Genomic DNA, 26,565 nt, shown 5'->3' with positions numbered 1-26,565 from the left:
CTCTGCATCGAAATTGTTACTGTTTAATTTTGTGAACTAATGTTTGCTCCATAGTCATTATAACCAGCAAGCTCTGATGACTGCTAATAGGTAGCATAAGGAAATTCTCACCGAAAAAGTAATGTTTTTCTTTAAACATTGAATTAAAAGTAAAGTTTGCAGAATTCAGTAGAAGAGAGTTAGAGAAATCCCCCCCTTTACATAGCTGCCAATGCTCATCTCCTCCTGTATGTGTCCAGTCAAGTCTTAGGTCCAACAAACGCATGATTTGGCCTTCCAGGCACAATGGGCAAGAAGGCCCACATGTGGACTAAACTTACACTTTATGAGACCCCTAAGATATTCCCAAGGGGTAAAAATACATATTAAAAGGCATAAAACTAGCTCAGCTGAGGACTGACAGTGATCAAATAACTTGCCCTACAGTAAATCCCTGCACAAGAGAGTCTTAGATTTCAGCTAATTGTTGCTATTATAGAGTAAAAATCTCCAAACGTCATATTTTCCTCATTTATAACATTTCAGCGAAAACATAATTGTCATGTGGTACAAAAGCAGGCACTGATAGGTTTTTGTCATAGAAACCAAGAAAAATTCTTAAAGGTTTATATGTTGTTTTTGCATGATTACATTGTCATAGGAAGGAATAAACTGTCAGGTTTATCTGCTTGACTAATTGCTATATAACCAAAGGTGTACAATTACATATAGAAAGCCTCAAAATATAAATTATTGTTACATATTATGTAATTTGTTTGAAAACAGTACTGACCTTACGTATTTAGGTCTGTTCATCATTATTCCGAGTGCTTGGTGAATTCTCCATTTTCCATGAATTGTCACAGCCTAAGCCCCCATTGTACCTGATCCTGAGGAGGAAACATGCTGGAACTATTTATAGTTTTACTGTTTTTTATCTGGGTTTTTTGTCAATGTATGCCTGAATGTTTAGTATGTGTTGCATGATCATACCACCCAGCATTTCAGGTGCGGTGAGAGGCAGGAAGGATGAGGCCGGCCACAGAAACAGGGACAGTGCTTTTTCCATTGCTTTTTCACCTCCCTGGGTGGATCACCACAACTGCCCCATGCATCCTATTGCACCCTACAGTGGGGCAGCTATACATCAGGAGAGTGCCCCGAAACCACTACTGTCCCACAAAAACCCGCACTGGTAGTGCCTGACTATACTAGGGCACCATTATGCCATGGTGAGGGTTTTTCTTGGTTCAAAAGGAAGTGGACAAGACTTCCTCACATTAAGTATCTCCCGCTCTTTTCCCAAGCCCTACTCCAAGCTAACACCTGCCCAACTATGAGCGACAGTACTTATAAGGTCTGCCCTCATACTGGAACTAAAGAATAACAATGCAAAACTCAAGATAAGATTACCTGCTCTTCTGTTTAAAGTTATAAAAACCTAATAAACACATGCTGGATACCCTACTGACTATATAAATATGCCACATTCAGAAAAAAAGTGATGAGTGTCACAACCTGGGCAAGAAGTTTGGGGAGGACTCTTGCTGGACTCTGTACCCTACAATGCATGACAAATGAATAAAAGGTACTGGCAGGGCTGGATGATACAGACAGGGCTGCATAGTACAGACAAGGTTGACTGGTACAGGCTGGGTGGTACCAACAGGACTGGTCAGCACAGTCTAAGCACTAACTAAGCCCTGAGGAAGGGCTGTGCACCAAGGCTGGGGCTATGACAGAGACAGGCAGAACAGACTGGCAGCTCACGAACAGGGCAGAAGCTGGGTAGTTTTCCAGACAAGGCACCTGGCAGGATAGCCTTCTGCAGAATAGCCATGAGACAGGGGGCTTGGCAGTATAGCCCTTAGACAGAAAACACCAGTCAGGGAGCCAGCTCACACGGGTTACAGGCCCCATTTGCTATAAGCAGCATTTATAATGGGCTGGGCTGCACAAGATAATCATGCTCAGCTGACACGATCAGAGTGGAGTAAAAATTACAAACCTATGTGTGGACACTACAGGCTGAAAGTGGAATCAACACAATCGGTATCCATACAGGAGCCTGGCAAGCATTGTTGAACCGTGACAATGAGATTTCCTATTTAAGTGAATTGCTCAAAATATCTTCAAGAGACAGGTAAGAATTTGATGGCAGATAAGAACCTTTTGCCTCATCTACCTTGGCCATATTTTACCTGATGTAAGACTTCAGATGAGTTTCTTCAGACACCTTACCAACTACCTCAATGTCAACATTAACATGTCTTTTATTTTGTGAGCAGACTCAGCCTGTTAGTGAATAAACTGTCCCTTATTGCTTTGCTTACATCTATGCCTGGGGGTATAGAATGAGCCTGAAGCAAAAAGGCAAGATATCTGCTTTATTACTTAGGGACTCCCTTTATCATACCAGAGGAGTGATTGATTTTCATGGTTAATTTTTCATATAGCTGTCTAATCTGTGTTATGTATATGGATCAACAAGGCAGGTCAATTCTACAGTGAGGCTGCAGTATCTGAGAATATATTATACCATAACCTTATTCAAAAGGAAGAACGGTAGTGTCACGGTAGGTAAGAAAAGACATGGAGGTGGATTATGTAGTCAACAACGTGGTCACTGTTAAGAGCCCCAGAGATGGCCAGACTGCAGAAGGATAAAGAAGAACAAGTAGAGAACCACCACCCACAGTATCAAGTTGATAATGTTGAGGAGCCATTTGGGCTCCATATCCTGTGTCCTCTTTAGGTGGAGAGGAGCTGGATGTGAGCGAACCTAAATATTTCCCCATCATCTCCAGAGCCTCCCAACAAACACCAGTGGAGTAGGGTTCCTCTCATGCAGCATCTTTCAAGAGCTTCAGAGAGGGAACTGTCCTTTGGATCTAATAAAACATGTTACCTAGCATATCCAGGAAAGGAGACAGATGCATCAGAGACATATCCAGATATGTATATAGTTTGTATCTGTAGGTCTGTACAGGTAATGTGTATGATATGAATTGATGTGCAAGCAGTATGTATGGCGTGTTTAAGAAACTAATAGGGCAGTGTACGTTAATGTACTTATTTGTGGCTTGTTTAGCATTGTAATTTTTTCCCACAGTGAAAGGGTGATGGGTTTCCCTGTGGTGTGCGCCAAAGCTCCACCCTGTTGTGGATGCACTCAAGGGGGTTAGGTTTACGGACCAGATAGCGGGGAGAAGGGAACAAGAAAGAAGACGCAAAAGGAGGCAATACAAAATAATTGAGCTGTGGAAAAGGAGGCAGGAACATGGAAGTGGTTGGCGGGTGTGAGTAAGAGTGAGTAAGAGAGAGAGTTGAAAAAACAATGAAATGCAAACAAAAATTTGGAGCTTTCTGCTTGTTGTTTCTTTCGGGGTTCCTCCTCGTTTTTGGACATACGTACAAATTAAATGAAATTTCTCAATTTTCTTAAGATTCCTACAAATCCAATTACACAAGTCTATTAGCAAATGCGCCTGTGTTTTCCTTGTGATAGGCACAGTTGTTCTGTGCTTTTTCTCATTTACTACTGACTATTCATGAAGATTAAAACAGTTCTATCCAGATTTACAAAATAATTCACAAAATAGATCATATTGAAAAATGGCCTTCATAAACAATAATGCCGAATGTTTAATAAAATTATCTATTTAATGAAATTAATGAAAATACGTTTTTCAATCTATTTTTCAGTGTTAACATAAAAGATCAATTGTGTTAAACTTAATTCATGTTAAACTTAGACCTCAGTGCCAATAGTAGGTATTTATATTTAGATCTTTTTAGTGTTCACTTTCTTTTTGACCTTCTAATAAGAAAAGTACAAATATTTTGAATTGCTATTTTGGTTTTGCTTTTCTAAATTACAGAATTCAATCCCTGTGAAACATGTTTTACTAACCAGGCCATCTGTACATTGCTTATGTTCCAGAAATGAAAATCTATGGTATGTTATCCCTGTTTTCTACAAAAAAAAGAAGAAAACAGCCACATTACCTTGATTTAGTAATGCCTGTGTTTTGGAAATGGGAAAGATGGAAAATGAATCTGTTTTGTGGGAATATTACATGTAAAATGATATGATGGATAGCAAGACTGCATACTTATCGTTTAATGTTTCAAGACCTTAATATGAGATTGGCTTTCTTTAAAAATAGAAAAAGTATAAGAGATCTTGGTAATGTTTCCTAATTTCAGATAACTGCATGTAAAATGTAATTTTCATGCTATCTGAGCTCCATTTTTTTGTGTTGAGAGTACATGATAGCTAGGTTTAATAATAGCTAATATTCTAGATGGATACTTTTAGTCAGTGCTCTTTAGGTTGTGTGGGCTAATGATTTACTTTCTGCTATTTATTTTTTATTCAACTTTTGATCTAATCACTGGCTATGGGCCATCTACACAGAAAGGCCAATGTTCTTGTAAGTGATCCCTTGCGAACCCATGCTTTTTTAATGTCTCAAAAGATCACTGTGATTGCCTGATTCGCCCAGTCTAACCTGCAATTTAACATCTCTGTTTCTGATCATTAACACATTACCAAAATAATGTTTTTAGTGTATAAAACGTATTACAGAGTCCTACGATATCGTAATGCAAAATACCGTATTTGCTCGATTATAAGACGACCCTGATTATAAGACGACCCCCCAAAATCTGAATATTAACTTAGGAAAAAAAGAAAAAGCCTGAATATAAGACGACCCTAAAGGAAAAAAGTTTTACCAGTAAATGTTAATTCATGTAAACTATTTTTTTTAATAAAAGCTATGATTGAGAAAAATATTTTTTTTGTTTTTATTTCTTGTATTTTCCAACCTGTCCCCCAGTTACGCACATCTGCCCCCAGGCTTGCCACTCCAATATGGCACTGTGGCCCATGATATGCCTTTTAACCCTCTATATGCCACTGTGCCCCATGGTATGCCTTTTGACCCCCTATGTGCCACTCTGCCTCCAGAAATGCCTTATACCCCTATATGCCACTCTGCCTCCAGAAATGCCTTATACCCCTATATCCCATTCTGGCATTTAGGGGGTTAAAATGCATATTATGGGGCAGAGTGGCATATAGGGAGGTATAAGGCATTTCAGGAGGCAGAGTGGCATTAAGGGAGTTAAAAGGCATTGTATAGAGCACTCTGCCTCCAGAAATGCCTTATACCCCTATATGCCACTCTGGCATTTAGGGGGTTAAAATGCATATTATGGGGCAGAGTGGCATATAGGTGTATAAGGCATTTCAGGAGGCAGAGTGCTCTATTAAATGCCCCCTTAACGCCACTCCAGAAATGCCCTATACTCCCATTTAACTAACACACACACACACACACACACACACTCTCCCCTCCCCTCCCCTCTCAGCCCTCTCTTACCGGTGCTTCCAGCCGGGGCAGCGGGTTGACGTCGCCTTCTGCTGCAGCCGGAAGGAGGTGGAGTTGGCAGCGGGGGTTTGTCTGCGTCCGTCGCGTATACTTTCCCCGGCTGTCAGAGATCAGAGTTCCCCGCACCGGTGCAGGGAACTCTGATCTCTGACAGTCGGGGAAGGTTTGCGCGACGGACGCAGACAACCCCCGCTGCTAGCCACACCTCCTTCCGGCTGCAGCGGACGTTGTCTACGCGTATCGCGTAGACGTCAACCCGCTGCCCCGGCAATACAGCAGGAAGCACCGGTAAGTGTGTGTATGATGGGGGGGGGGGTGAGACAGGAGGATCCAGGTCCCCTGCAGCGGTGCGGGGGATCTGGATCTTAGTCTCCTAATCAGACTCTATTTGAGGTCTGATTAGAAGACGACCCCGATTAGAAGACGAGGGGTATTTTTCAGAGCATTTGCTCTGAAAAAAACCTCGTCTTATAATCGAGCAAATACGGTATGTGAAGGGTGCTTGACTTATGTTCCAGTTGCTACTTGGTGGTACAAGCCATGGTTTATAATATCACCACCAATCAGTTAAGCTTTAACTTGGGGTACCTTTCTATGCTTAATGTCTGGTGGCATTGCCCCAAAATATATCCGTTCTGGGTGGGCCTTGTTATGACTGATATGTACTTTACATATCAATCTCACAACAACACTAGAGGTGGTACTACTCTTCATGTTTTTAGCGCTGGGCTCCTTGGCTTGAAAGCGATACATGATATTGCTTTATTATAATTGTCTCTCTGCTCCCGGGGGGGGGGGGGTGTTGATTTATTGAATACCAGGTGATGATAACTACTGTTTTTCCTCTTGGTAGATTTTTGTTAATGCAGTATTTCTTAAGAGAGAAAGGGGCTGTGGTTGTACCCGACCTGACCGGCCTTGACCTAACCCCTAACCTGTTTGGATGGGTTTGCACCCTTTGTATTGGTCAGGGTCCATTTACCTATAATGGGTCGGGGAGATGAATTGGAGTATATTATCTTCATTCAATATTTCCCTCACAAGACCACCATGTTTGACCTTTGTTTGGCTTTTTTGGCTTATTGAGTTATTGTACCAGGATCGTAAGTCCAAGTAGGGTAGCGTAAGCTTATGATAATTCGCTCCTTCTTTGGTCTGGACTTCTCTTTGCTTCTCCCAATCTGGTCAACACAGGTGAGTACATGACAACCCTGCACCAAATCATATATATATCACAAAGGCAGGTAAGGAGCAGAAATATGGGAAACTTTGCCAGGACGGATACATACGTTCCTGCAACCACAATAAAACAGGCATTGAGATCACAGCACGTGCAGATTCTTGGGATTTTATACACCCTTCCAACCCTCTACAGCAGACCTGGGCAAAGCACGGCCCGCGGGCCACATCCGGCCCGCTGAATAGCTCGGACCGGCCCGCAAAGAGTGTCCTGGTGACTCACCAATGAGTCCGGTGTCCCCCCCACGCCCCGGTCACTTACCTTAAACTCCTGTGTTGGAAGCGTTTGTCTCGGGTGCCGGCGCTTTACGCTGGGCGCCGGCATATGACGTCAGACGCCGGCGATCAGCAGTGAAGCGCCGGCACCCGAGACAAACGCCTCACGCTTCCAACACAGGAGTTTAAGGTAAGTGACCGGGGCGGGGGGGGAGATCCTGAGAAGGGGGGGTTAGGGAGTTAGAGGGGAGATACTGAGAAGGGGGGGTTAGGGAGTTAGAGGGGAGATACTGAGAAGGGGGGTTAGGGAGGGAGGTCTTACTGTGTGTGTGTGTCTTACTGTGTTTGTGTGTGTGTGTCTTACTGTGTGTGTGTGTATCTTACTGTGTCTGTGTGTGTCTCACTGTGTCTGTGTGTGTCTCACTGTGTCTGTGTGTGTCTTACTGTGTCTGTGTGTGTCTCACTGTGTCTGTGTGTGTCTTACTGTGTCTGTGTGTGTCTCACTGTGTCTGTGTGTGTCTTACTGTGTCTGTGTGTGTCTTACTGTGTCTGTGTGTGTCTTACTGTGTCTGTGTGTGTCTTACTGTGTCTGTGTGTGTCTCACTGTGTCTGTGTGTGTCTCACTGTGTCTGTGTGTATCTTACTGTGTCTGTGTGTGTCTCACTGTGTCTGTGTGTGTCTTACTGTGTCTGTGTGTGTCTTACTGTGTCTGTGTGTGTCTCACTGTGTCTGTGTGTGTCTCACTGTGTCTGTGTGTGTCTTACTGTGTCTGTGTGTGTCTCACTGTGTCTGTGTGTATCTTACTGTGTCTGTGTGTGTCTCAATGTGTCTGTGTGTGTCTTACTGTGTCTGTGTGTGTCTTACTGTGTCTGTGTGTGTCTCACTGTGTCTGTGTGTGTCTTACTGTGTCTGTGTGTGTCTTACTGTGTCTGTGTGTGTCTTACTGCGTGTGTCTTACTGTGTTCATAGCTTATTCAGTTATTGTAATAAATATTTTAGCCCATTTTTTAGCTCAAAATATTTTTTCCTTTTTTTTCTCCTCTAAAATCTAGGTGCGTCTTATCAGCAGGTGCGTCTTATAGAGCGAAAAATACGGTATGCACTCCGAAGCCTTGTTCATTTTGTTCACTTCTGTGCTGTGCTAATAGTTATTCAGGCCTTACTTATTCAAGCACCTCTACCAATGACGTAGGCTTGAATAACTTTATTAAACAGCACATAAGTTAACAAAATGGACAAGGCTTCGGAGTTTGTAGTTTGTAGAGGTCTGGCCCTCTAAAACCATTCCAATTTCTCATGTGGCCCCATGGGAAAATTAATTGCCCACCCCTGCTCTACAGCCTGAGAGTTCCACAGGAAATTAATTACATTGTTATTCCTTTACGAGCATCTGACCACCAGTGCTTTCATTTTAAAGATGAGAAAATACTACTAAGTGGTGTATTTCTAGCTCATGTTACTTAATTGCATAGCATCACTGGAATATTTATGTTTAGATGAATCTAACGTGTGTGTATAAACTAAACTAAATTTGCAGGAAACATTTCCGCTTTACTATGAAATATTAAAAAGGCCAAACCTAATGAGCTACTCCTGGAAGAGTAGCAAGCCCTGTGCAATGTATAATTTACCAGTTTTTTTGTGAAGGACCAAACTCCCGTCATCTGGCTAGCCCTATATGATGCATAGTTAAAGTGGTGAGGCTTCTTCACCTTTTGGTTTATGAATTATACAAGGCCAGCTTGAGAGATTTGCGAGTGTTGGTCCTTTATAATAAACAGTCAATGAGAGCTAAAATCACAACTTTCTTCAAAATAATCTTGACAACTTCCTTTAGTGAATAAACCACTCGGATTAGTGAATACACCTATGAGGTTGGTTTCATACTATTCCTGTTAATGTAGATTTACTCTTATGCTGCTTGGTAGAAATAAATTGCACAGCCAGGGGTTAATGGTTGCACTGCCTGCTGACAGAAGTGAAGATCATTTATTATTCAGCACAGTGACTCTCCCACATGCTGCGCTTGTGCCATCATGTCACTGCTGTCTCGCTTTTGATGGAGGTTCCTTCTGTAGGTTAAATGTCATTAGTTAATCCCTATGTGGTGCTTATTGTCTTATTATTTACACCATTAGTATTTTTTTAAATAAATCAGTGATATCTTATAGTGTCCGCTGGGGCTATTACAGTTTCTGATTGGCAATAGAAAAATTACTGATCGTTAACTGATGAATTTGTCATGCTGACCTCTGAAATACCCTACTTTTTATGACCTGATTTGAGACAGAAGGCAAGTTAAATTGTGCATATTGGAGGCACTGTGGCACATGCTGGGATGCATGAATTAGTACTGACTTTCCCATCATAAACACTGCTCATGGCGGGGAACGTAGGTCTTGGTCAAATTTAAAACATCTCTAAACACCATATTGTTCAGGTTGGGTCATAAAAATAAAACATACTCTTTACAGAAAAGAATAAAATTGATTAGGATGAGGACAAGTAATGAAATGAAGCAAGAAGGGTGTGAAGGCTGTGAAGAAGTACAGGGGAAAGGAAGCCAATAACAGACTTGTAACTCCTTCTGGCTGGTATGATCTTTATTAGGTTTTCCTGTGCTGAGCAGCCCTGAGGTTATATCTTATCTACATTAGGAGTTTAGAAACATGAAATTCCATACAGAAATTGAACCAAACCCTTCACTTAAGTTATTCAGAATGTCCATGAAGCCCCAAATTTTTTTTTTCCACTTGAGGTGAAGTATCTGTGCAACAGTTTAGAACGTCACTAAAGAATAATATGTAAACATATTTTCACTATAACAACACCAAAAGTATTATCTACACCCTAGTTAAAGCTTTTGCACATAATTTGCCTGCTGTTTTGATGTAATTGTCCTCAGGGGAAATCTCACGATGGTGCTTTCTTGCAGTAGTTCTTTTCTTGAGTCATCTGTCTGCTTTCAACTCTGTATTTACCTGTGTTGCCCAGTGAAGAAGTGGAAAAATTAAGCTGGTGGGAGTGTAGGAAAAATGTAAAGGGAAAACGAAAGGGAATTAGTGGAAGGATGTACTGAAATGTAATTACTTTGTATGTGATTTAAGGGAGGAAATATACCTTTGCTCCATGATGGCATCAGCTCTTGAATCATCTCTACTAATTATTTATATTTAAATTATTTCCTACACCTGCTTTAAATAATTTTGGACCCTAGAGTAGTAAAATCCATATTCCAGAAATTGTGTTCATTCTTAATACAAGCATAGGTGTATTGCATGGTGCACAAAGTAAAAAAAATACAAAGTATTGCATGGTGCATCTAATTCAAACTAATTCAAAGCGTGAATTATTTCCCCTTAATATTAAAGGCACACTCCAACCATCATATGCACTTTAAAAGCATATTATGCGCTTTAAATTTACATGATGTCCCCTTGCAGAATCACCCCATGTGCATTTGCCCCTTTTGCCACCCCACAGCTGTTTTCGATGCAGGACAGGTGTTCAGGCTAACTAAATACTTACTACTATTTAACTCCAGTGAACATTGCAGGGGGTCCAAATGAGACCCACATGCGTGGAAAGCAGTCCCATAAATTTAAAGAGGAGCCCTTTTTACTGCCACTGATTGACTGCTTCAAGCAGCCAGTTAGTGATGAGGATCAAATGACCAAAGCTACAGCTTCTACCTAAAGTAAGTCTTTATTTGTTTGTTTTTATGTATAATACATATTAACATACTGTCCCTTTAATAAGAAACAAATATATTAACATTTATCTTGGAATTTGATACATGCTATATGATATAGAATGCATAACAAGACTTGGAGTCACCATACATTGTTCTTTTGTGTTTCAGTGTGTGCAGAAGCCTATAACCCTGACGAAGAAGATGATGACACGGAAATTAGGGTATGCAACAGGATTAAATTCTGTGCTTATCAGAAATAGAATATAATATATTTCAAAAACAAAACATTTAAAACATATAAGTAATGATAGAGGGAAAAATGTAACACTGAGCTTCAAATAAAAAGTATGTGTGTCCTATCATGTAGGTTATCCATCCAAAGACAGATGACCAGCGGAATAGACTGCAAGAAGCTTGTAAAGATATTCTCATTTTTAAGAGTTTAGATCAAGTAAGTATGAAAATAAAAATTAAATTATTGTACTAAATAGAAAATTGCAAAAATAACGATGTGACTGCCCCCCCCCCTTCTCTAGCTTCCTAGTGGGGTTTATTAACTTAAGTAAAAAATGTGATTACAACTCCATGAAATGAAAATGAATTATAAAGGGCCATTCCTGGAAAATTACTCTGCATGAAGGATGAGATGATCCTGCGTAAATCCTAGTCAGGAGAGTTTCAATGTAATGTAGAGTAAAGTCAGTGAGATGAAATTGCAACTCCTTGGCAAAGTGTCCTGGCAACTCCCTTTTTAGTGAATAAACCCATTTGCCTTTATGAATAATTCAGTTTGAATGATAGAGCTTTGAGGAAGACCTCAGCTTCACTAACAGAATAAAGACGTAAATAGCCATGACAGAGGAGGAGGAGAAGGTTCTCACAATCTTTTCCTAGCAGTAAGGTTACATTTTAGTTACTTTTCAGGCCATTATAGGCCATTTGTCAGTACCCAGAAGTAGGTAAGTGCTAGAATGCATATGCTTGCGTTATGGCCACATTCCTATTGTGGTCAAGAAGAAAAATCTAAAGACAGACCTAATATGGACCATGGAGTGGTATTTATCTGGAATTTTCCCAAGAGCATTGACTCGAATGGGAAAGTTACAGGAATCTAGTTTTATAATGCATATTGCATGGAGATGGGTGTATGCGTCCAATAGTTACAGGATTAGTAACCCCTCCCCTGACTGCAACATTAAAAGCAGGAAGTATAAGCTGGAAGCATACTTAAGTACACGTGGGCACATGCTGTTTAGCAGCTCCCATTGAAATCAATGGGCGTAGTGTCAGACAATCCCATGTATGCTAGTTGAAGATTGACTAGTGTGGCAGTGCTAGTGCATATGTGCAAGAAGCACCCTTAAGTATGCTAACCACATTAGGGACACCTGGGAAAAATTTTAATGAGACAGAAGTCTCATTTTATAACTATAGTAACTAAAGAATGACTACAACAATGTTCTGCAAATAAAGGCTTGGGGTGGTCTTTTAAGACTTACCTTTTTATTTTTATTTTTTTGTGACTGCAATGTCAGTTTTAATTTAGGTGCAAGAAATATTTTTTATCTTTGTAGCTTTGTTTGGGTTTTGTATTATCACCAGTGACATAAAAAATTCTATTAGTTCATAAACATAACATTTTCAATCATGACAGCGCTTCCGTGTCTTATTAGTGAACCATAGGGATCCTTTAAATATTAAATATGTAAGCGTATTTTGTCTTAAAAGTGTGTAGAGATTAGTGAAGTGGCTGTGGACTAACCTAATTAGGTAATAGCAAATGGATTTTTGAGTGCTTATTGTTTTGAGGCAAAGATGTTTTAATTGTTATCATCTGACAGATATTGCAATATCTTGCTTTGTTTTTTCCTGCAGGAACAGATGTCCCAAGTACTGGATGCCATGTTTGAGAAACTGGTCAAATGTGGAGAACACATAATTGATCAAGGTGATGACGGAGACAACTTTTATGTAATTGACAGGTACAGAATACCTAAAGTATAGTATATGAGAATTTACCATCCAAGACACAGTAGACAACTTTAAATATAATGACCCACATTCATGAAATATAGATTCACAAATCCTTCTACTTGCTTTATCAAGAGTGTGCAATACATGATTTGTTAACCTGAGCATAGGTGGATCAATCATAGTCTCAGTCATCCTGCGAGATCCATTTGTGCTCGGTAGACCGAGCACATTACCAGGCTGTACGTGTCTGTGTTTACTCAGGTACAAACTGGCTCATGTTAGCCCTTTGTGATTATGGATTCCAAACCATTTAGTTATATGGATATACAGTTGTATTAGCAGGATTGGCAGGAGGAATTGCCCCCTGTGCTGCTCAGATTTCAAGATTTTGGGCCACTCAACCTCCAATCTATCCATCCTCCACTAAAATCCAATCCTAACAAGATGATGTATTTCCCTCATACTTGCCTCTCTATATCATCCCATGTTGTACATACATCTTTGTTACTGATGCTTTTCAGATGGTGCTAGCAATACAATTTGATAGCACTGACAACTTTATTCTCATAATAACCCTTACAATGCCTTTCTATATCATTCTATGTCTTCCCAATATGTGTCCAGTCAATAACAGGGCACTTTGCTGCTATTTTGTACACAGTACTGGTGTGGATAGAATAACATGTTATTTTTTTTTTATTTGTTTATGTAATAGGGGAACCTACGACATTTATGTAAAGATAGATGGAATTGGAAGGTGTGTTGGTGCCTATGACAACCATGGAAGTTTTGGAGAACTAGCATTAATGTATAACACACCTAGAGCAGCTACAATTGTTGCTACTTCTGCTGGGGCCATTTGGTGTTTGGTAAGTGTCTTGTGGTTACAGGTTGGTCTCAGGGTTTTAGTGCTCTAGGCCAACTGCTAATATAGGAGAGAAGACGGTGGTGGTGCCCACATCAGCACAGAGCCCTAAGCAGATCACTAGGTCACCTGTATGATAGGGCCAGTGTGTTTAGTTATTATATTTAACAGTGTGTATACTCTACAAGTGAAAAACTACATGTAAAGGACCAGTATATCTCTTATGTTACCATGTATTAAATGTAGCAATGTAGACTGCAACTTTTCGTTTGCTTGTCTTTGAACACATATTGGGCTTTTTAACATGTAGCTTTGAGACAAAGAGGGAAGTAAATACACCAGAATCCTTATGAAGGCTACCAGACAAGAGCAGTACAAGTTGTTTTGTATGTATAACTCAGTCTTTATTACCTTTTGTCTGGATTTCTTGTGGTTTGTTCACTTTGGATAGTAATACATGCATAACTTGTACAGTCTGCATAGCTACATATAATAAAGAACCAGGACTACACCCAGGTTCCAAGTTGGTTCCAGGCTATCTTTGAGTGCTCACATTTGTATTGTCAATAAGTCCTATTTCTGTTATAGTTATTTGATGACATTTTATAATCTTTACTGGAATTTACTTTTTTTTGAATGAGAAGTGGAGGCTGACCAGTAATATCTGCTCTGACATTACATGTGGCAGAATCAACACAGGATTAGAAATAAGTGAATAATGTGTCACTAAAATATTCCAAATTGTGTGCGATTTTCTATCTTTATCGGACAAATCACTTTTAACATTTACTATTTTATATAAAAGAATTGCCATGATAGCATTTAATATAAGTTTAAATACAAAATAAGTATTTGTTCAATTGTACCATGACTGGTTATGTACATAAGAAAACACAAACCTATTTACCATGTGATTGTAATGTAAAGATTTGGATTATATGCATCATGCTGGTAGGAGGCAGAGTCTTCCCTCAATGTCACACCAAATAAAATATTGATGGTCTGTTTATGCCACCTCAGGGGGAGCTCATGGACAGTTACACTCTTGCAGCATATGCTCAAACACTCTGAAGTTGCTCCTGCTGTTTGTACCCCTTGCCATAGGATTCACTTGCCTACCGTGCTGCATAATAAAGCAAGAAGCAGCACATATCTTTATTTTTAAAGGTCAGACAGTGGTGTCAGTTTTGGAACTGAAAACGCAAGTAGATGGTGTAAAATGTCATCAGATGAGAGCAATCCTTCTATGCGTTCCTAGGATCCCTTGGTACCTGCCTGTTGCTTCTGTGACTTCTAAAATTGCTTGGTAACACCTAGCAGGTGGATAATTAAAGGGCAGGTTTATGATATGTGAGCTAAAATATATATATAATATGTTTTTTGCACAGGTATACTGCGATTGTTGGGTTATTAGTGTACCCTAGAACAGGGCTCGACAAATCCCGGGCGCCAGGTCGCCATGGTCGCCATGGCGCCTAGGTGTTTGTCAGCCTGTGATGGCGGGGGGCGCTGCTGCTGCTGTCTGCCCAGGAGTCTGGGCAGACAGCCCAGCCACTCCGAGCCCGCCCCCGAGCCTGAGGTCACTCTCACGGAGTGATCCTGTAGGCTGAAACCGCGATTGCAGGAAAACCTGAAATCGCGTTTTCAGCTGCCACAGGCAGCTTCAGGAAAGGGGGTTGAGTGTTGATTGGGTCCCCACACAAGTGTGGGGACCTGACCCAACACCCCCCTGCTGCCTGATCGCTCCATGAGAGTGACAGTACAGCGTTAACCCCTTCAATGCCGCGATCGCGGCATTTAGGGGTTAATTCCCGTTTTGTAAGGGGCTCTGCTGCTGGTGGTCTGCCTGGAAGCCCACGCAAACCAGCAACAGCAAAAACGAGCCCCCCACAAGCCCTTTGATGATTCCTGTAGGCATGGAAGCCTACAGCAGTCATCAGAGACTCCCCCTGCAATGGCTGGTCTATAGACCAGTAATTGCGTCCCAGCTGCCAGAGGCAGCTTCAGGGACAGGGGAGAGGGTTCTTCGGTCTCCACATGAGTGGAGAGCAGCCCCAACCCTCCACTGCTGCCTGATCGCTCCCTGAGAGCGACAGTGCAGCGTTAACCCCTTCGGTGCCACAATTGTGTATAACACATTTGTGGCTTTGCAGGGGTTAACATTTGTCCCCACAAGCTTGTGGGGACTAAATATCAGTCAATGCTGTGCTCCAATGGAACATCAGCATTGAAAGAGTTAAAAAATAAATAAATAAACAATTTAAAAAAAAAACAACAAAAACCAGCACTGACCTGAAAGCCCAGGGTGCTTCCAGGTCAAATGCTGTGAGTTTAGTAAGTGGGCTGATAATGATCAGATCACTCCTAACCAGAGGCGTATCTACTGAAAATAGCGCCTATGGCAAGGACTGAAATTGCGCCCCTGTCCAAATATCTAAAACCCATTTACTAGCCCCTGCTGCCCATATATATATAAATATTAGTCCCTGCTGCCGATAGCGGGTATAGATCAACACACAAACCCAGATTAAGTGAAATTCACTTGTGATCTCAGCACTGAAGGTATATATCAAATAAACAGAATCAGACATACAAGTCCTGTATTTGCAGGTATACAATAAATATATGAAACGTAGCATCGCAGGTATAGATCAACTGAATAAGACATATTAACCCTGTATTTGCAGGTACACATAAATAATGTATGGAAACATAGCATAGCAGATATGGATCTACAGAATAACACAAAAACCCAGCTTTGCAGGTATAGATCAATTGGAATTCACATAAAAACACGGCATTAAAGGTATATTTAAAACCCCCTAAATTACAGGCATAGATTACAGGTTGCACACCCCAAAGCCAGCCCTGGCGTCCACACTGCCCACATAGAACCTGGCCAGCACCCAGATTACACACATAAGAATTGCAATCTTTGTCCCCAAATAGCCCAGCACAAGTCAACTTTGTCCCCAAACAGTCCGGCCAGTGCCATCTTGTGCCATATACACCCTGCCTGTGCCATCTTGGTCCCCAAGGCTCAAACCTCCTGCTAGTGCCATCTTTGCCCTTCCACAATTATACATCTATGATACACAAACACTTTTACAGTCACTCACTAATGCACACTTTAATTCAGACAACTCATCCACACATTAACTCATGCTCTCCCTCATTCAGACAACTCATCCACACATTAACTCATGCTCTCCCTCATTCACTCAATGCATCCACACATTAACTCATGCTCTCCCTCATTCACTCAATGCATCAACACATTAACTCATGCTCTCCCTCATTCAGACAATTCATCCACACATTAACTCATGCTCTCCCTCATTCAGACAATTCATCCACACATTAACTCATGCTCTCCCTCATTCAGACAATTCATCCACACATTAACTCATGCTCTCCCTGATTCACTCAATGCATCCACACATTAACTCATGCTCTCCCTCATTCAGACAATTCATCCACACATTAACTCATGCTCTCCCTTATTCACTCAATGCATCCACACATTAACTCATGCTCTCCCTCATTCAGACAATTCATCCACACATTAACTCATGCTCTCAATGCATCCACACATTAACTCATGCTCTCCCTCATTCAGACAATTCATCCACACATTAACTCATGCTCTCCCTCATTCCGACAATACATTCACATATTAACTCATGCTCTCGCTCATTCACTTAATGCATCCACACATTAATGCACACTCTTTACTTATATCCACCCCCTCTCCCTCCCCTATCACTTTCTACCCCCCTCTCCCTCCCCTATCCCTCCCTTATCACCTTCTACCCCCCTCTCCCTCCCTTATCGCTGTTTACCCCCCTCTCCCTCCTTTATCACTTTCTAACCCCTCTTTTGAAATGCCAGCACCGGGACGGGGGTAGAGGGCTCGTGGAGGAGAATGAGGGGCGCCGAGTGGTTGCTAGGCGCCCCTCTCTCTCCTCCGCATCCAAAAAAAAACGGCATTTAAAAGCCGCTCACCGGCGCCCCCTTTGAGATGGCGCCCATGGCACGTGCCATGGCTGCCATACCCTATATACACCTCTGCTCCTAACCAACTGTTAGTTTAAGAAATAATCCTGGCTCCTAACTTTTTTAGCTGGCGCCTAGATTCACAACAAATTTATCAATTTTTCTTCCTCTAACAGCGTAGTGTAGAAGGACAGTCAAATGACACAGGGTTGATTCATTGTTTCAGCTGGATGACTTTGGATGATTGTGCACGGCTAAAATGATGTCAAAGTAGCCCATAGGTTTCATTGTGTTTCATTAGTAACATAATATTATTTTGCTCTCCAGTGTAAGGTTCTGAGTAGTATGCAGCCCTCTATTTTTAAAACCTAGACAACATTACAGTATTGCCCCCCTCCGTAAGCTGACTTCTGCTGGGCTGATGATAACTATACCATATGTGACAAGCAACATCCATGTACCCCTGGCCACAATTAAATTTTAAAGTTATGCTCTGACATACTCAGATAATCTGTCATGTTTTCTTAGTGTTGGAAACAATGGCAAAGTATACAATGTTAAGGGTCGAGACCCTATATGATTTGGCAGGAAACAAAACCTCAGGTTTCCACAAAATAAGAAAAAAAATTAAATTATATCTTCCAATTATGAAAATAACATAATTTTACATCAATGAAAAATAACTGAAATGTTAATTCGAGACAAAAAACTACATAACAAAGGTATAACAAATATTTAATAAAACAGATTAAAAAGTGCGTTCTCACTTATTGTATCCCTGCACACCTTGCTACCTGTTAGTCCAATGTAAAGGTTGTCATATCAACCAAACCGTCAATCATCCAAGACATTCCAGCTCATTCTCCTCAGACTCCGGTCCCTGCTGGTGTCTTGAAGGATGTAGACAGGACCCATCACTGGAGAGGGAGGGTGTGCTTATCCCAATTTGGCTTGCATATCTAACCTGAGCCCTCTTTGCATTGATTACTTTACATGAAATTAAATAATCAATAAATCAAGTACCAGGAAACTCGGGATATGGAGGGACAGGGAAGGCATCTAAGCATTGTAAGTGGTTACAGGTTCCACATCAGTAATCCAGGTTGCAGTCCAGTAGTATTGCTTGGGTACAATGTAGATCAAAATACAGGGGAGTAATTACGCAAAAGGGAGAAAAAATGCAAAAGAGAGATTATGCTTAAAAAAGAGGACTCATCACACTGTATGCAGTTATGCACTAATACCGGTAATTATCAATTCATGGAGTGCTTGAGAATCACCCCATAATTCACACCAAGTGAACACCTTGTGTTACCAATATAAGTAGTATAAAAGTCACAAAATGTGTGCAGAATGTAACATACACAGAGGGTTTATAGGTACAGTGTTGTCATGTACACAAAGAACTCCCAGGATCGTATATTGGTGTATGGGATATATTCTTTTATATACTTTACTTTATTATCTGCTGGACTACTTTCTGGTAAATGCATTTATTCACTAACATCACTCACATGGGCTGTATATATGAAATGCTATGGCACTTGGTCTGTTTAACAGTGCATGCAGTAACCATTTGGCTTACTTGTTGAATGCATGTAACTCTGCTTTGTGTTAGTGCTTTAATACTCTCTAAATAATGCCATGGAAAATTGTGGATGTATACCAAATTATTTTCATAGTCCAAATTAATTTGATATCTTGTGTGGTTCTGCATAACAGATATGATGGGTGAAAAGGTTGGGTTATAACAAATGTTACTGTATGGTTTTTTTTTAATTCCCCTGCCTCTTTTGTTTAAAGGATAGAGCAACCTTCCGGAGGATTATTGTTAAAAATAATGCCAAAAAGAGAAGAATGTATGAAAATTTCATAGAATCCTTACCATTCCTAAAGTCACTAGAAGTAAGTATTGTACAAACGAGAACTATTTTGCAAAGTAGTGAAACTATAGTACAATAATTTTGAACTTTATTCCTTAGTTGTCAGAGCGTTTGAAGGTGGTGGATGTTATAGGCACCAAAACATACAGTGATGGAGAACAAATCATCGCTCAGGTAAAGAACCTTTTTCTGTATTTTCTGCTATTCCTAGTCTTGGCCAAAATATTCACCCATCATACATGGATCATTACCAACTTCCACTACCAGACTGGGCGTCAAGGAGGTTATGGCCTTTGGGGTGTGTTAAACAATGCAGACTCTCTGCTCAGGAAATGACAAGAATACAGTTTCTAGAACTGCACTTAACATGTAAGTTCCGGTTTCCTGGTTTTGTGTAGACTACTATGAGCCTTAACAAGAAAAGTCAACCAAGTGTAATATGTGTACATGATCTGATCTTGCCGGCATGTTGTCATCTCAAAAATACTAACACACTGTTTTGTTTACATTTGTTTACAGGGTGATGGAGCAGAGAGTTTTTTTATCGTAGAGTCTGGAGAAGTGAGAATAACAATGAAGACCAAGGTATTGCTCACAATAAATGTTTTGCTCTTACATATAGATGTCTGTGTTTTTCAGTAGCCCTCCAATGCCTTTTCTTCATGCCTATGAAATATGCAAATATTTCAGCTTGTCGATATATAGATTGAAGGCTATTGTGGTTCTAGCCTTTCAGGGGCCTTAATAAAAACATGTAGGGGGAACCATCTGTAATGTATATGATAAAAATAATATTTATGTGTAACAAAAAATGCAAAAACAAAAGAAGATCTGTCTAAAAGTCCAAAAAAATATTTTTTAATCCTTACAAAATCTAGAAAAAATAAAATAATAAATAATACATTTGGCCCATAAGACTTATCCATCATAAGGACTGAAATTACTTTGATATGTAATTATTCAGTAAAATATTTTTGCACTTTAAGGCTGTACAGATATTTTCTTTTTTGTTTCTGGGCATATTTTGATGATTTTACAGGTAACTCCTCTTCTGTTGTAAAAACATGCTCTGTTATTTTTTTATTGTGTTTTTTTTTTTCAAATAGAGCAAGCAAGATGCTGAAGTCAACGAAGCTGTTGAAATTGCTCGTTGTTCCAGAGGACAGTATTTTGGAGAACTTGCCTTGGTCACTAATAAACCCAGAGCTGCATCAGCCTATGCAGTGGGAAATGTCAAATGTTTAGGTACAGATTACTATTATTATGTTTTAACATGATTATCTCAGCCAGATGATACCCCCTTGCTGATAAAGTGGTATAGAACATATAAATAGAAGGGTTCTTTCTGATTTATTAATGACTTAACAGAGTTTAGTATTACAGTATTATTATTTCCAAACATTAACTCTGTGGTTTGGTGTAGGAAATTAGCCTTTTTCTCTCCGTGGGTCCACAATGGGTGCAGTGTTTTAAACCATTGATCACTGATATGTAAATCAGGCAGGATGATTGTGTTTGCTGTTCTGATTTTGCTAAGCATGTTAGTGTGCTAACTTAGTAAGCGGTACATTGTTGTGTGGCTCTTCTTCTAAGGCGTGAGCGCACTCCACTCCAAGTGTGCATGTGACTTGGTTCTGGTGGTGAACAGGTTGAAATTCACTATGTCTGCCGTAGACCAGAAATAATTATAAAAATCCCCTCTTAATTCCCTCCACATTTAATTATAATGATACAATTACTATAATAGCACTGAGACAACCAAGACAATTTATAAATGGGGTGCCTTGGTCCCCTAATAAATTAATCTAATCAGATAACTTGAGTGTTTACCAGACAAAGGCAGAATTTAATAAAGGAATATTTATTATGAACAAAACAAATCGTACCAGTACTTAAAAAACAGATGATAGACAGATCATTTACACCAAACATATGCAAATAAAAAAGGAGAAATTAACAGAAAAGCCAACTCACTCACTTGCAGAGTAAAGTAACAATTTTTCTGTATGCGGGGCTCCGGCAAGAAAAGATGGCGACTTACTCAAAATAAGATCTTGGCCCCTAGTAAGCACGCTAGACCAATTTTCCATCATTAACTTTATACCTTTTCAGTTTATCTCAAGTTCAAGCCGGCCAAGAGGTAGTATAAGCGGAGGGAAGGTATCCTTTTTGTTGTGGAACAATACCAGTCCAAATAGAGAATTTTGAAATATTTTCTCTCCTGTGCTCGTCACAATTGCTACTTATGATGTAATACCACGGACTTTTTGCAGGGTGTGCTTTCCCCATTCTAAATATGCACAAAAGGAGGTATGATTATGAATCTATGGGTTATTCATGTATGCTTTGGATATGACCCTGGAAGAAATGGTTTGCTGCCTGCTAGTGGTCACTTAGCATATCAAAAGAATCCACTATCTATTTATCTATGAGGGGATCCAGGAATATGGCGGATTACTCTGCCAGTTGATATGGAAGCTAGACTTAGTGGCAACTCATCTGTAACATTTCACACCTTGTAGAGGGCCCTGGTTGGAGTCCTCTTGACATCCTTTTGACATCACATACCTATAAAATCAAATTAACCCCTCTCTACTAAAATTGGCCATAGCATCTTCAAAAGGTAGCAAATAATGTATGCACTACACAAATTCATGTGACAAGTACACCTTATCCATTGCCCAAATGGCCAGCACTGATCTATACGCATTCTGTAATTGTTTATAATAATAATACAAATAACGATTGGTCAATATCAAGTCAAATGATAGACCATATATGCATAAACTACAGTAAATTACAGTAGTATAAAATGGCGCATTGGTTTAGGTCCCATTTATTAATATTCGTTATAATTTAAGAACCTGCCTTTCTTATATGGTATGGGAACTCTTGTTTTTATGTGACGGCTTACCTAGTTTTATTTTAAATTATTGGTTTTCTACAGTGTTTGTTCTAAAGGTTATGATGGTCGTGGAATAGGGAATGCAAATTCATACTCATTAAGTGAGGACTTTCATTGTGTTGATATTTTTAAATTCTAGTGATGGACGTACAAGCATTCGAAAGGCTTTTGGGGCCATGTATGGAGATCATGAAAAGAAACATTGCCAACTATGAAGAGCAGCTTGTTGCATTATTTGGGACAAACATGGACATTACCGATGCAACTGCATGAGTGGAGGACCAGCAAAAGGAAACATAGCACAGTACTGATCAGTCCCCTGGGAATGTGTTTATATTTTGTGTAGCTATCAGGCATAATCTGTGAATTTATGTTAGCCCCTTAGTGCCAGAAGAGCTTGCAACTCATTACTGCAATATATCAGACAGCACTTAAAGGGGTAATATTTTATAACTGATTTCTTTATCATTTTTTACATTTTACTACAGATATTCCATTTAAGAACACCGTGATTTTTTTAGACAATAAACCTGCAATATTTCCTAAATATTAGGGTATAGAAAGCCAATATCAGCATCTTATACACTCTGCTGCCCAGATAATCAATGAAATAAGAATAAAAAAAACACATATATATGTATATACACATACACATACACACACACACACACCGGCACAAGACCAATATGTATATGTATGTATGAAAATACACACACGCATATACACATAATTTTAGAGTGATTGTGGCATACCTGTCACACAGTTTCACACAGTTAGGGCTTTCAGACAACATCAGTATGAAATCTACATTCTTATGATTACATACCAAAGGGTCAACAAAGCATGTCATGTTGTTTAGTTTATTTAGTTGTCTCACATGTCACGTTTAACGTTGCATAACACTTGCCTCTTCATATGTTGTAAACAAATTTATACATTTGAATGTAAAGTTCCTGTTTTCTGAAAAAGAAAAGTTATGTTTTAAAATCTTTCTGAGGCACTCTGTATTTCTCTATTTTGCTTTCATCCTAAAACATATTTGAATTGAGTAGGTTTCATTTTTTATTTTAAACAAAATTGCATATATATATATATATTTATATATAAATCAACATAACAATAATAATGTCATGGGTGTTATACTAGGGTATTAGTATTTCACAAAACAGCTGCTCCTAGTTACATCCAAAGAAATACAAAAGTATTTTACCTATGGGGTGTTAACATATAAACAAGTTACAATGTTGAAAAGAATAACATTCTTATAGTCATTTACAAAAATACTATGGCTATACAGGCAGTGAGTAGACATATTTGTAATGTTAAAGGGACATGTTCCTAAACAAATAAAGCATACTAAAGTACTTTAATGTCCATTCGTTAAAGAATTACCTTTAGGAGAAGTTGCAGCGGGATGGGGGCACTTTCTGAGGATGCACACGGGTTGTTAGACCCTCTGCCCAGAACATTCACCGAACCAGTGTTGGGAGTGGTAATTATATCATGTGCCAGGACATATCTCCTTAACAGCAAATAGCTGTAGCTGGGGAAAGGGGCAAATGATTCAGAATCCACCCTTGCATTTGGGGCCCACTCAGTTATTATAAGAATTAAAGTGCTCCTAGAGTGTACTTTTAAGGCACAGTGCAAGTTTCTTGAGTGGGTGACCGTATACGCTGATTTCTTAGGCATAATAAGCAGTTGCTTCAGAGCCACTCCTGAAGTTGAAGACACTCTTCTATTCAGGTATGGCTACATACAAACAGATTGATATACACCATTAATTTAGCAAAAACAAAGGTGGGAATAATAAGCAGTAGTAAGCTGTATGTTTTTAATGACATCATGATCATGACAGAAGTAGTATGCATATCTCACATTTTTAAAATATACTGAAGCCAGTTAGTATTTATTTTTATTTCCAGGGGAGAGACACCATACAATCTATATCATCTTACCCAGCTACCCCCATAAAACACACGCACTCTCTTACATGCACTCTTGAAGCATGAGGCTTCAAGCTCATGCTTGTAGGCAGTGCCACCTTGCTACTAATGTTGCATTATGTGATTATGATGTAAGCCTGTCTCCGGGAGCAGGTCAGCCCAGTATTAACAGGCTCTACTTAGGGAATTGCCCTTCTACCCCCCACCCCAGCTAGACTGCTCCCAGTTCAGCATTACAATAAAATGCAATGCACTGAATTCTGAAAAGCAATGACCAGCAGGACTTTCTTCCTTGTAAAATGTACCCACATATATAGATTTTTCTGAAAAGGTAATAGTATAGACCTTAACAACTGTCTATAGAGTACATCATATATAACACTGTAGCAAAAGATAGTATTGTGCCAGAACACAGCTGGGGCTATTTTTTTTTTATATTTATTTGATCAATATGATCATATCTCAATAGTTGTCAGTGATAAACTAAATGGCTGAACAGCAGATATTTTTTTTTCCCTTGCTAACATTAAAACTGTATAGCCAATGTATCGGGATGAGGACAGCCTTCTACGTAGAGATAAAACACCAAATGTAAGATTCTGTAAGTTTATACACACGTTCAACATGTTCCCATAAACACTGAAACAGTTATTTGCCAATTCCATGTCTATGTTTTTGGTAATGTTTGGTAGAAGATTTGTAGAAGGTTTGGGGTTTCTCAAAATGAGCATCTCTGTGCCAATGACAAAACATGGACATTAATGAATAGCAATGCCTTACATTTTTGGATTGTATCGATGCCATCATCTTAATTTCTTGGTGTGTTGGTCTGATGTCCCATGTACAGTCTTTTCATTTCTATACCACTGCTCATGTATTAATTACATCTTTGTACAAGTTCCACAACTGCTATGGGACAGCAGATAATGATATAACTGGTCAGCGACACATGGAGAGGTGTAGCTTGCTTACCCGTTTCACTCATGACCGTCTTTATCATTGTTAATGTTTTCTAAAAGATCAAGATAATAAAGGGGATGAAGAATCAATAAAGTTAGAGGATGGAACCATTTGAAATAAAACATTTTATATTATAGACACAATATCACAATTCTAGCACTTTTACTGTTTTGCTTTAGTGTATTATGTTATACTTTGGCTGAAAAATAAAACTGTAATGAAAAATTCACATGCTTATTCCACAGATACTGTATATTACTAGCTTTATCTTAATTACCGTATATTTCAACTGTGGATCAAGGAAATGTCATCAATATTGAAAAAGAAATAAGGCATTGAACGCCTGTCAAGATATTTATCAGTATCGGTTATCTTAAATTCTCCTTATACATGAATTACACTTATAAATAAAGAACACTTTTTATTATAGAAAATGTGCAGTTGTTCTTAATTCTGTGAATGCAATTAAACCAACATCACATACAAAAAAAGGTTATCTATAATAAGACAGACTTGGGTAACTGAGTAATGCAGTATGTCATCGCATTGTCTTCAAACAGAAGATCTCAGTAAAGGCTTTAACAGATTTTTAAAGCTAAATGAACAGCAAAACACCCACTTCGCACTTAAATGATACAGAACTTGCGGTCGGCGACACAGTTGTCTACAGTAGCATGGATATCATGTTGATTTGGCATCCTCAGATTTTTCTTTTAGAGCTCTACACGCTGCCCGGACTAAGCACCGGGGACTCAGACCCAGGGGATGTGGATCCTTCTGTGTTATGCCCCCCCAATTTACCGGTGCTTCTGAGTTCCCGGTGCTTAGTCCGGGCAGCGTGTAGAGCTCTACGCGATTCGCATACACAACTTCCGCTCAAGCACCGGGGACTCAGAAGCACCAGTAAGTTTGGAGGAGGGAGGGAGGAGGGAGTGTTAAACAGTGGCAGAAGGCATTTCTGGAGGCAGAGTGCTCTGTGAAATGCCCTTTAACCCCCTTAATGCCACTCTGCCTCCAGAAATGTCTTTTAACCCTCTATATGCCACTCTGCCTCCTGAAATGCCTTATACCTCCCAATATGCCACTCTGCCCCATAATATGCCTTTTAACCCCTTAAATGCCACAGTGGCATATAGGGATATAAGGCAATTCTGGAGGCAGAGTGGCACATATGGGGTTAATAGGTCTATCATGGGGCACAGTGGCATTTAGAGGGTTAAAAGGCATATCATGGGGCACAGTGGCAAATAGTGGGTATAAGGCATTTCTGGGGCAAAGTGGCAAGCCTGGGGGCAGATGTGCATAACTGGGGGGGCAGGTTGTAAAATAAGGAAATAAAAACAAAATATTTTTCTCAATCATAGCTTTTATTAACAAACAATTGTTCACATAGTTTACATGAATTAACATTTACTGGTAAAACTTTTTTCCTATAGGGTCGTCTTATATTCAGGCTTTTTCGGTATATATAATATCTGATAGTTTGTAACTTCCGCGCTCAATAAATCT

General features: G+C 39.6%; 1 protein-coding gene across 1 annotated transcript in view; it reads left to right on the top strand.

Moving 5' to 3' along the window:
* LOC149302889 (cAMP-dependent protein kinase type II-beta regulatory subunit-like) overlaps positions 1 to 22,423 on the top strand; it is a 46,449-nt gene extending 24,026 nt beyond the window's left edge. The window contains exons 3-11 of the mRNA XM_089482149.1: positions 10,696 to 10,748; positions 10,895 to 10,978; positions 12,403 to 12,509; positions 13,217 to 13,370; positions 19,166 to 19,267; positions 19,345 to 19,419; positions 19,765 to 19,830; positions 20,352 to 20,490; positions 22,290 to 22,423. Coding sequence (XP_089338275.1) covers positions 10,696 to 10,748; positions 10,895 to 10,978; positions 12,403 to 12,509; positions 13,217 to 13,370; positions 19,166 to 19,267; positions 19,345 to 19,419; positions 19,765 to 19,830; positions 20,352 to 20,490; positions 22,290 to 22,423 — 914 coding nt within the window. The remainder of the gene's footprint in view (positions 1 to 10,695; positions 10,749 to 10,894; positions 10,979 to 12,402; positions 12,510 to 13,216; positions 13,371 to 19,165; positions 19,268 to 19,344; positions 19,420 to 19,764; positions 19,831 to 20,351; positions 20,491 to 22,289) is intronic.
* Positions 22,424 to 26,565: the final 4,142 nt, after the last annotated feature.

The sequence above is a fragment of the Sceloporus occidentalis genome, unplaced genomic scaffold, assembly GCF_023333645.1.
Source record: "Sceloporus occidentalis isolate IW3139 unplaced genomic scaffold, rSceOcc1.0.p SCAF_17, whole genome shotgun sequence".
NCBI lineage: Eukaryota > Metazoa > Chordata > Lepidosauria > Squamata > Phrynosomatidae > Sceloporus > Sceloporus occidentalis.
The sequence above is the reverse complement of the archived record's forward strand: the minus strand, read 5'-3'. Positions and strand labels throughout refer to the sequence as shown.